At 36.5% G+C, this 12,439-nt stretch overlaps 1 protein-coding gene across 10 annotated transcripts in view; it reads right to left on the bottom strand.

Annotated features, from left to right (window-relative positions):
- The window catches only part of CASK (calcium/calmodulin dependent serine protein kinase), a 188,276-nt gene that overhangs the window by 135,594 nt on the left and 40,243 nt on the right, over positions 1 to 12,439 (bottom strand). For all 10 annotated transcript variants that reach the window (XM_085048768.1, XM_085048777.1, XM_085048794.1 and 7 more), the window contains exon 2: positions 4,445 to 4,557. In XM_085048768.1, the coding sequence (XP_084904894.1) occupies positions 4,445 to 4,557 (113 nt within the window). The remainder of the gene's footprint in view (positions 1 to 4,444; positions 4,558 to 12,439) is intronic.

Here is a 12,439-nt window from a genome sequence, read left to right as displayed (position 1 = left end):
AGCAAGGCCAGTATAAATTCAATTTTCCTGCCCCTCTCTGTGCCAGAAGCAGTCCAAGAACTGTATTTAAAACATTGCTTTCTTGGCTACAGTTTTGCTCTTTGTCACAGACAAAAGCATTTTGCAGACTGTCTTCACAGCCTGCTTCCAGCAGAACCAGTTTGGGTTCTCAAGAAAACCTCAGTCTTTCCTTATCAGCTTATTTATTCAGCTTCACAGTGGCTGAATGCATACAAACCTGTATATCAACCATATACATCAACCTAATAAATAAGGTGCAGACTATTAGAAGGTTGGAGAAGAACAGGTAATCCCTTTCTTTGTGAGGACATTTCTACAGAAATGAACTGAAAGTAAGAGAATCTAATACATGTTGAATTAAATCTTGAAAAACAACTTCAATGCACTGTAAGCACAAAACACTGCCCTTTAAATTGCTTTAAAAAACACTCAGCATGTTACAAGAAAGCAATCTGGATTTAAGAAAAGGCAGGTAAGTAATGTGTATTGGCTTTTACTAAGCAGTAAGGAACTGAGTCCCATTCTTTTCCTGAGAAATGGTGCCTGCACTTAAGAGATATTTGGTGTTAGAGCAGGTAACTAAAAATCAGACATGCAAGCCATGCAGAGAAAAACAAAGAGAAAATGCATGGGATGTGAAGAGAGCAGCAGAGGAAATGGACAGTCAAACTAAGGTGTGAGCTGTAACAAATTCAGAAATAAGGAACATGGTTCTTACACTTTTCTGCACTGAAAGTTCTGAGTATAGCAACCAAGAACTGTACTTGAAAATAAGTTTATTTACATTGATGTATTTTTTTAGACCTAATGAGTCTACTACTACTGGCTTCTGAGAGCATCAAGTACTATTCCACATGGATTCTCTAAATTGAACAGCACAAAAGAGACTCTTTTATGTCTAAAAATATTCAACCTCCACATTTTGTTTTATTTTTTTAATCTCTGTGATATGAGTGAACTGTAGTAGCATCTGTCAACAAGTTAAATAATCAACATTAATCTAACAGATCACGTGGCCACTTGAACAGTGACAAGGTGTCAATATACTTCATTAATATGGTTGAATTACAACACTACAGAGATTGATGATACACAATATGCAAGACCATGAATACTAATACATAAATCCAATAGAATTTAGCCTAGATTAGATTTGCTAGCTGTCAGACATCATTACATAGCATGAATTTTCCCTGCTATTATCAACCCACTGCAGAGATGCAGAGAGACATAAAAATTACTTGAGATGTCTGTGTCTATACATGCTATGAGTATTGAGCAGCCTTATGGAAAGCACACTACACCTGATAAAAGTTTGTCTTGTGAGCTAGTGGCTTCTCCATCATATGCCACAAATGCCCATCAATGCCCATTAATAACATCAACTGATAACACATTAGCTTAGAGAAGCTTTCCAGCTTGATTGGTTTTGTTACTCTGGTAAGGAGATACCATTATTGTAAGACACCAGCATGTATTTCTCTAAATGAATTGTTCAGACTACCAAATAGTCCCTTTACAACATACCTGGTGCCCAGCTGCCTCACAAGTTAAAGAAATCAAAACATTATATCAAAACTAGTTTTAAATTCTCTTTTTTAGCACACTACTGCTATGCCTAAATTTTCTCTCTGTATAATATTGCAACTATATTGCCCCACAGATTACATTGTTGCTACAAACACCACAGGATCATATGGGGTGGAAAAGACCCTCTGGAGGTGATCCAGACCAAACTCTTGCTCCAAGCAGGTCAAAACAGACCTGGCAGCCTGGAGCCTTGTGCAATCCCCTTCTGAGCATCTCTGAGGATATTCTCCACAAACTCTCTGTGCAATCAGGTGCAGATTTTTCATTTCTTTGTCCCTAACTGGCATTTTTTCATGTTGCAATTCATCCACATGGCTTTTTGTATTTTCACTGTATGCCCAAATGAAGAGTGGCTCCATCTGCTCTATATTTTTCTGTGAAGTAACTGAAGACAGCACCAAATCTCATCTCAGCTTCTCTTAAGGCTGGACCAACTCAGTCCATCTCTGCTGGACTCATGCCAGTGCATCATTGCTTTTCCCGTACTGGAGAGACCAAGACTGCACACACTGCTCCAGGTGTGGCCTTACAAGGGATGAACAGAGGGAACAATCACTTCTTTGCCTTGCTGGCTACACCTCTGCAATGCTCTGCTCTGCAGTTGGCTGCCTTTGCCACAAGAGTACACTGCTGACAAACACAAAGATGAGGCTCCTACCACAACCACGCCATCCCACAGGGGTTTTTATGTAAAAGCACTCAAGAACAAAGACTTTTCAGATTTAAAGTGTGGAGCATATTGGGCCCTTTAGCTCTAATCACTCTAGATAGATGTGAATTAATGGAAGGAATTGTCATCAGCTGCCACACATGCAGAATGTCCTGTTCTCCCACTCCTGTGCCTCAAAGAAAGACTGGAGGTGGAGAGTTGTGCAAAATTGATCTTGCAGAGGGCAAAACATTCAGGTAAAGAATATCTCCAAGGGTTAATCTTATCATTCCATTAAAGCTCTTACATGAACACAATTTACAAATACAGCTTCCTTACAGGTATGTTTGCTTTATACCAGTGCCACCATCACGGCTGCCCACCAATGTGCTTAAGAAATACCATACCAGAAATAAACAAATTAGAAAATACAAAAAAAACTTTAAAACCCCACTAGAACCTGGGTAGAGGTGCAAAAAAACCCCAAACAAAAGAAGCCAAAAAAAAAGCAGAGGAAAAACAAAATAAAGAGTACAACAGATGGAAAGAGTTTGTGAAAAATTCACATTCTTATGTAGAGAATCTGTACCTCCATGCTCACTTATACATTTATGTCTTTGTGTCTTGATACTACAAATCGAAGGTATAACAATTCAAAACCTTAAAAAAACCCCATCCCCAAAATAAAACCCCCCAATAACAATCCAAAACCAAAACAACAAAACAAAACAAAGGCACCACTAAACCCAGAAAGTGTTCATGATCTTACTTCAATGATCTGCTACCTTGACTTATAATTACAACAATACAACAAAAGTGGAATTGGAAAAATCCCAGAATTTCTTAATTCACTCCCAAACCTATTCTTTAGACCCAGGTAGAAATTGCAAACCATCCACAGTTATCTTTTCTTCAGTGAATCTATCATTACTGTTGGCTTTTCTTTTCCTCCTGATGAATCCCTACGTTTTTGTCTACTACTTTTCTCTACCAGAAGTTCTTTACAACCCCAAAACGTTGAATTTTACTGTCATGGAGCCAGGAAAGCAATACTCCACCAAAGGCAGAAATGTGTCCTACCATCAGTAGACCAAATGAGGCTCAGAAGAAGACTAGAATATAGACAGAACTTATTTAAAAGATATCAAATAATTTGCTAGCTCAAATGGTTTTGGTACAACTTGCCAAAACCATAATGGAGCTAATGACAAGCTGAATACTGTGGAAAGTGTGGCTTATATTTTGTTAGAGGGCTAGAAAAAAGAAACTAGCCCTCTATTAAAAGAAACTACCCCACTATTATTCAGTGTCTGGTCTTTTACCAACAGTTACCACAGATATTTTTAAAATAACATTATTAAATGAAAATATTTGGTAAAGTCTGAAGCAAGACCTGTCATTTACCTCACAAATCAAACTAGTCATTAAGGCTCAACTTGTTATAAATACCAACAAAAGTCAATGACCCTTTTTTGCTGCTAAACTTGGGTTCACAAGGACTTGCATGGCATCAGTGGAACCCCCAAAAACACTACTGTATAAAAGAATATGATCTCCAGAAAAAATATACAGGACATGGAGTACACAGCAATTGTCACTCAGTAGCCAATGCTCTTCTCCATGTAGGGTAAAAGAAGAACTTCATGCACACACAACTTGTGTATTCAACTTGTAAAACATTGATTGTTTTACTCTAAAATAGGAAATGTTAGAGAGTTACAGCCTTGTATTTACATGTTAGTAGTTCTGTAGCATTGCCTGTAATCTTGACTATATGAAAAACACATTTTTATATAATTTTGCACTTTAACAGCAAGTCTTCACCATTTATAGCAAATTACTTGCTAAATCTAGACTAGTAAAAACAGAATTCATGTGTTCTTACTTCCTATGTATGCTTTTTTGACTCAGAACTATTTTTTAATGAAATTCAAATTCTTGAAAAAAAATCCAAACAGAAATAGAAATGGCTTAGACCTAATATTTATGATCATAACTGAATATATGTAGAAACTACTAAAGTTCAGAAATGCAAGCACTAAGCCACTTCTGAAACATACAACCTTGCTTTAAAACTTCTAGAAAATATAAACCAGAAAATATCATAAAGAGAGCAAACATAGGAAAGGCTTTCCAATCAGAAAAACCTATCTGCTTGGAGTCTGCATAATTCTGAATTCTTACCTTCTGTGCTTAATCCAGGACTTGAAGTGAATTTTGCTACATCGACGATCTTGACAGCGAACTGCTGCCCTGTCTCCCTGTTGATGCATCGCCGCACGACGCTGAATGGACCTCTGCAAGAGAGAAACCAGCCATGAATGACCATTCTCTTCCCCAATGAACTGCAATTCTTACTTCTCAACAAGGTTTTGGTTCTTGCATTCAAGTGTAGTAGTTACACAGAATATACCTCTCGGCCTTGCTGCCCATTAAATGTAAAATGAACATTTCCAAAAACAGACTGGTGTAAAGAACATCAAGTGAGTTCTGTGTTTTCCTATACTAAAGACATATTCTCTTACCCTGACACTTCAGAAAGGTTACACTCTTAGGAACCTTATATAATATACTTACATCATTATAATTACATTTAAAGTGGACCTTATTTAGATGCAAAATCCAAATAGGGGGGAATATTGAGGTGGGAAACACATTCCTTCTTTCAGTCCTAAGCTGAAGGGATAAGGGGCAAGGCAATGACAACAGTAAGAGAACTGTGAGCTGTTTCCCTTTATTTGTCTATTTTACACAAACTAGGTTTATTTCAAGTTTATTTGACATCACTAGATATAAACAACCTCCATTACAATACTTCCATATTCCACAAAAGCTCATGATTTTCTCTCATCTATGGCACTTAGAGAATCCCCACAGAAGTTACAGGTGAAAAGATTAAAATTAGTTTAGACAAATGTAACTATTTCACTGAAATAACAAAAAGCTAGTTATTTTTCAAAACTGAAGTTACATTTGCCAAAACACCAGCTAGAACCTTTTAAAAACCACCAGCACAAACATGTATTTTTAGAAGGTTCTTTTAGTAGATGATTTAAGCTCTTGGTGCCTTAACTTATAATATGGAATTTTCTGTTCAATATTAACAACAACCAATACAGTCAGATAAATTGGATAGGTTAAGCTTTCAAACATGAAAAATTAGTATGTTATGGAAACAGAATAGGATTGTTTCAAGAATGCCCTAGCTGCGACAAGTCAATCCTTTTTTACTGCTACTTATCTAATGACTGACACATGAGTTCTAAAGAAACCCATTCTGAAGTCTTCTCAAAAAAGATGTGAGGGAAAATTTGAGGAGGAAAGAGCCTTTGTTCAGAAGTTTGTCTATTGAGTGAACATTCACCTGCTGAGTCAAATAAATGCTTTAATGTAGCTTGAAAGACAAATTCTTCCATTCAAACAATGAACTGGAAGTTAGTTGACATGTTTCTGAGCAATGAGATTGTAAAGCAACACAATTCTCAAAATAAAAGGCTCCCTGAGGAGGCAGAAATATCCCTCTGAGGGTCCTTGCAAACCTTTATAACTGGCTTTTGCTGTTCCTTTACATACCAGATGATCTGAAGTGTGTAATTCATCACAGTACCAAACCTGTACTCACAGAGCTAAAATCCAAGTTTTGTACTCTTTCAACATATGACATACTTATAAGGATTTATTGAAATAGGATTATTTCTGACAGAGAACATGAATACTGAAACTAGTCAATGAATCCCAATCTAAATATTCACAAGAAAGGAAAATATTAGCACAGATATGGACACGTGAATTATGCTGAGGTACTCAGACAAAATGAACTACTCAAAAAAGAAAATAAACATGCATTTTCTTCTTTCCTTGCTCCAAACACACAATGAAATCCCCCATACTGATGGCTCTTTTCTCTTCCATACCCCACTATTATTCAGAATCTGGTCTTTTACCCACAGTTAGCACAGACATTTTTAAAAAGATGTTCAATTAAGCCTCTAATACATAGAAATCCACTTTCATCACTCAATGAAAATGACTCAGCTGACTTAGTTTGACATGTGAAGGATAGAGCTATTGACTTTAAATCTTCCCTCCCATGCTTCAAAAAGTGGTCTTCTAAGGTGTCTCACTTTCTATAGATCAGTGTCACCTTCTTACCCCAAATTTCTGCTTACTCTTCTAGCATCTGTCAAAGTAAAATTGTTTTAAAATAGTGTAAATACATTTAAATTATAGTAATCTAAACACATTTTAAAACCCAAACTGCAGCTTTGGAATAACACTGGCAACACTTGTTTTCCCTCCTAATTGTCATAAATCACTAGAAACTAAATGTATTTAATTCAAATGATCCTTTTCATTGTCATTGTTCCGTCCTCCCCCCCAAAGTCTTTCTGGAGACATTAAATAAAGCTTTTAACATATTCTGATAGAGTATAGTAATCACTAAGTGCAAAGGTACCTCACAAAACCACATTCTTACTTGTAGGTAGATCCCTGATTTCTGTTAATTCACACAAACTGCATGAATATAAATATTCCTTGCTGTTGGCTGAGCTACTTTTAGCTCTCCTGGTTTTGTCAAGTCTAGGCAGAAGAGCTTATCCAGCCACCACAGTGTGTGTATGTGCTTTGAGCAGACAAAGAGAGTTGGAGGAACCATAAATCAAAAAGGAGCCTACAAACTGCAGCTCTGAGAGGATCAGATGTGTGTTTAACCCACCTTTCTTTTGTGAAACCATGCCCTGATTTCTCTTTCCATTATCTATTAACGTTTTAAAATCCTGACTTCAGTCATTTCCTTCCTGCATATTAAATCTGGGACAAAAAAATTAGAGCATTTTATTCAGTTCTGTAACAGAAAAAGTACAGAGACACCCCTATAGTCTCAACCTTTATGACCATATTGAAGCTTCACTATGATTTTAACAGAGACTTATCTACTTGGATTGAGGAATGCCAAAGACTCTTCAGTAAATGAAAAGTCCTGTAAAGCACAGAATACAAGAATTGGGGTTGGAACCAGATGATCTTTAAGGTCCCTTCTAACCCATTCTGTAATTCTGTGAATTCAGTGATGCTCACAATTAATACACGCTGTTCAAACAATACATCAATTTCATATAGAAATAAAAATACTTTTAAACACAACCTGAAGAAAGACTCAGCTATTTACAAATCGCAGATTTCCAACTTTTTTCAAACTCCCTCTCATACTCAAGCTACTGACAGCCTCAAAATAGTGTTAAGACACTACATTAGCTGAATACATCCCATGACAATAACATCACAACAAAAGCTTGAACAGTCCAATTTTAGGTAATTTTAATCACTCATGAGAGGTGCCCTGATCAATTAAGCTGACACCATCGCTTCCACATGCCAAGTAACACAAAGGAACTGTTAAATAAATTATGGTTGCAGTTAGTTCTCTCCAGCTGCAATGGCACACAGCAAGTTTACAAATTAAAACAGCCCAGGGTGATGTTGTATAACCTTAGTCAGAACACAAGAAACTGTGTTTTCCAACACAAGAACCTCAAACCTTATTTAGAAGCTGAGTAACAGAAGTCTTTCAGGCCACCCTGAGTCTCAGCACCGAAACCACCCAGTGAGGAAAGGAACCACAAAGGAGCAGAGATGAGGAGCTGTTCAACAGTTGTGCCTGCAGATGGGGAAATGTGTATCACATCCTCACTAAATGACAATTTCTAAAGCTCATTTTGCCAACCCTGCAGCTCGAATTCTACAGATCTAAAGTACAGAGGTGACACAGATTGGGGAAGGAACAACTGTAACCCTAGACACAGATCATCAAAGCTGTCATAGACAGATAAGGCTGCTTATTTATTTATTAAGAAAAACTGAGTTAAGTTGTATAAGACTTCCTTTTCTAAGTCAAACAAACTGTAATCATGTCATGCGCTTTGTATTTCATTTCTCTTTGTGCTACCTTTAGCAGACATTTCCTAAGCTGCAAAATCTTTCTCTGCAGTCTGCATGCACACCACAGACTACACCAGCTCAAATCTGAGGATCCTTAAAACACACAAATAGATGATTTCTTCACTGATATTTTGTCAAGATCAGCAGCAGCACATTCAAACACCTGGAATGTACGCCAAAATCCAAAATGTATCTACTTAAACTGAAGGTGGGATGCATGATGGGTTTTGCTGTCCCATGCAGATGGAAATCCAGGTGTTGCATTACTGAGGAGGTTAGTGAGTACATAGAGGCCATAAAATGTGGATTGGAATGCTGAAGAGGTTGTCTCATGTCTTTTCATGTTTCCAAAATTTCAAGTAAGCAGAGCAGGCCTGGTGTAACCTTAACCCTGCTAAAACTAGTTTCTGATGAAAACTTTATTGTCTAGCACAGAGCAGTTCATTTTCTATCTGCTAGATACAAACTTGAAGAAAATCAATTATTAATTACTCTCTCCTTCAGGAGTACAACACTTGAATTAGAATAAAACCCTGAAACTTTGATAACATCACAGCCTTTTTTATCATCTCCTTCACTTCAAATTATTTTACTTTGTGTGTCATTGGGACTTCAAGGACAACGATCAGAAACCAATATATTGCAAACTATCTTTTTATAACTGACAATCTTGTCAGTTTATCTGTCTGTTCTGCTTCCTGTCTCCTTTCCTTCAATCCCTGATGGTCTGCAAGAAGAGCTGGTTGTGATTGAAATATACTACAGCCTGTTTCCTTTCTGTGTCGCTCGATGAGATGAACTGACCTGTGAGAATGAAATTCCTACAAAGACACTTGCTGAACCCCTTTGTTTCAGAGCCTAAAAACTTGAGATTTTAGGTCATATCTGATCACCACGAATTTGCTCAACATCTTTTCCAAGCACGTCACAATTTTTGAAAAACTTAATGTAAAACAAGGTGTTTTGGCTCTCTAATTTTTTTTCCTAAACTTAAAAAAGTAAGAAACACAAGCTGACCATTTTGACAGAAAAAACCCAAAATAATGAACAATATCTCTTCCACTGAGCAGATTGCTCCTTTAAAAATTACCTTCTATTTAGAAGTAAAAGGCCCTGAATTCCTTTTCCTTTAACAAGGTTTAATAGTTAAGAACTTGAAGGATGCAACATAGGTCTGAAAGTCACCTTAATTCAACATTTTCAATGGAAGATCGGCATTTCCTAAAAATGGTTTTGTCAGTTTGTAGCAATAAGATACTACAGATGTATACAGATAAAGTCACATAGAAAAAGACATATACCTGAATTTTTTTTTCCTTTTAAAGGCTATGCATTTGCTTACCTAAGCACCAAACACTACTTTGTACTAATGCGGTTAATACTGTCAAAACAATTGTATTCAAATTGATGACAATTACTGGAAAGAAAACAATTTGCTACAACACCTAAAGAGATAGATCTTTTTCCCTCTTCACTCATCAACACAATTTGTAACATATACTTGTTCTTTAACTTACCCTTTCCCTTTAACTGAACTGAACCTCTTCCAAAAATTAAGTATTCCCAAAATTAATTAAACCTCCAATTAGTCACTGTATCAGCTCATTTACACATGACACTGCAGCTTAAAATAGTGATTGAACCTTTCTGTGAACTAGCACTTCATATCAGAGGGGCATCCACATTTAGAAAGCCATCACAGGCAATGCTGGGTCAACACTTCTTGTTTTATTCTCAAAGGAAAATTTAAAATAATGCATTATGATGACTATGGCACAGAAGAACATCTGGGTTGAAGATCTGATACTTTAGCAAATTAGATATCCCAGTACAAGCCACAAAACTGAATTCCCAGACAGCAATATTTCTATCACATTCTATTTATTTCTACTTTTCAACAGCTCACATCTTTGAAACCAAGTCTGTGTTTAAACTCAGCTTTAGGGTGAAACCTAAAGAACAAAGCACAAAACAGCAGTTCACTGGATCTCATCCCAATATGGATACATACTTTCTAATATTAATCCAACAGAAAAAAAATCATATATAGCACCAAATCTTAACCATCTCTTTCGATCCACAAGAAAACCAGAGGAGTAGCTACTCCAGTGCTTGTGATACTCTCCAAGAAAACCTTAGGGTAGGCTTTGAACTCATGCAGCAAACTGAAAAAATAATTATTTTCAATTTTAAGAATTTCTGGTGTAATTCAGAAGTTTGTTTATATGGTTTTGTCAGTATAGAAGCAAAATACATGCAGAAAGAGATTTCTTCTCTTTCTGCTGTCTTTCCTATCTCCAAGCTAAAAGGGGGATAAGCTAGCCTTAACTGCTCTGTCACCTCTACCAACAAAAATGGTAAGTTTGTGGTCTGATTTTTCTTCTTATCAAGCAAAAATGTCAGAATCATTTTATCAGTCACTCTATATACCTACCAGATCTTTTAAGTATACCTACACTATAAACAGATGCTGGTATGCAGAAATATCTTTAATGTATCTATAGTTTGTAAACAACTCTTCTTTGACACTGACTGGCTGGGATATTGAGGGCATGGGAAAGAAAGAACATTGAGATAGATGCTCATTAGATTTGCTATTCTATTACTATAAAATAAATATTTCAGCACCAGTCACCTACAACATTCTTCACACACAAAGGATTCAGAAAATATTTTTATGTTCACATATACTTTATTTTTGAATTCCACAATTATATGTTAACACTGACCTTATCCTTGTAAATTCTCCATTTTATTCATAGACTCACAGAAGGGTTTAAGCTGCAGGGTACTTCTGAAAGGATGTGCTTAAAAAATTTTATCAGAACATGTACTTATTGCTATCAAAAATGACACTACCATGGTTTATTTTTTAAAGAAAACAGAAACTCCCTCACTCTTCAAAAAGAAGTATTTTTCAACTCATTAAAGGTCATTTCCTAGTGAAGGGTCAAGACCTTAAATTCAAGTAACTACTAAGTAGACTTCTTAAGGAGGTCAGGCTCCACAGATTGCTTTTTTAGCTCATTTCTTCCTTGATAACGTTTCCAATGATTCACTACTAATTTGCTTTTGCTGCAAGATTAGACATTGGACACTCTTTTCACTTTCCTAAAACAGCACACAGGTCTAAAACTATGATAGCAGCATTAGTCTTCAAGAAAGTGACTGATTATTTGTTCTGTTTTCAGATGAATGAAAGGAGGAACAAAAATGATTTTTAGGCATGTATGTACTAAACATACACAGGTAAATGAGGAGACATTTCCCTAACTGAGGTATAAATAATTACAAGGATCTCAGAAAATGGTACTTTTTCAATAAAGGCTTTTTGACCAGTTTTTTAACTGTTGCTGAGAAAGAAAATTCAAAATTGGTTCTTTAAGCTGAAATGAAACATTGTGCCGCCTCAGCAATAAAGAACTCAAGAAACTGATGACGAATATAACTTTCTCTCTGGTTCACCTTGAGGTAGATGAGAATCTATATCTCATGCAAGAAGTGATTTTGGGCCAGTGAGGACTGGTAATCAAAGCACAGATCCTACTGCTGGAACAGGAGAGGGGAGAAGTGAGGAGAGCTTTGTCCACAGCTAAATTTCCATGGTGAATACTGGAATAAATGCATAGAATTAAAGTCCTCAAAATTTTATTTTTATGCTCAAACATTCTGTAACACTTCACAGAAAAACAAAACACACCAGCAGCTGAATCAAAAGCTCCAGCTCAAGAGTGTTCAGAAAAATTGATGCTGTTCTCCTAACAGACTCCTTTAATATGTGACCAAGTGTTTTGCCTATTTCTCTTCCTTGTGAAGAGAAAGAGTGGAAGATCAGGAGGCAGTGAACGAAAACTGAAAAAACTGTGAGACTACTTTAGGTATGAAATCATTCAACAGTGAGAAGAAAAGCAGCAAGAATGAACAAACATGTCAAAAAAAGCACTTCAATTACAGGAACAAAAGCGAGCATATTAAAAATAATAGCTTTGCCTCTAAAAGAATAAAGAGAGGTTGCAGAGCACCTTCAGGCTCATCAGCTAGAGATGATGATCACGATTTTTCTCTTTTCCCATTCAGAGAACTTTTTTATCCCACTCATGTGAAACACAGCCTTGTTCCATCTCAGGCTGTGGCTTCACCAGCATTTGTTCAGCAGAGCCCAGTCTGCAGCCCCTCTGGCTACTGCATCATCCTGGAACAGCCTGGGCATGGTCACACTCCACCAAATCAAAGGAGAAA

Source organism: Lichenostomus cassidix, chromosome 1 (assembly GCF_008360975.1).
Source record: "Lichenostomus cassidix isolate B80296 chromosome 1, HeHo_3.0, whole genome shotgun sequence".
Classification (NCBI taxonomy): domain Eukaryota; kingdom Metazoa; phylum Chordata; class Aves; order Passeriformes; family Meliphagidae; genus Lichenostomus; species Lichenostomus cassidix.
The sequence above is the reverse complement of the archived record's forward strand: the minus strand, read 5'-3'. Positions and strand labels throughout refer to the sequence as shown.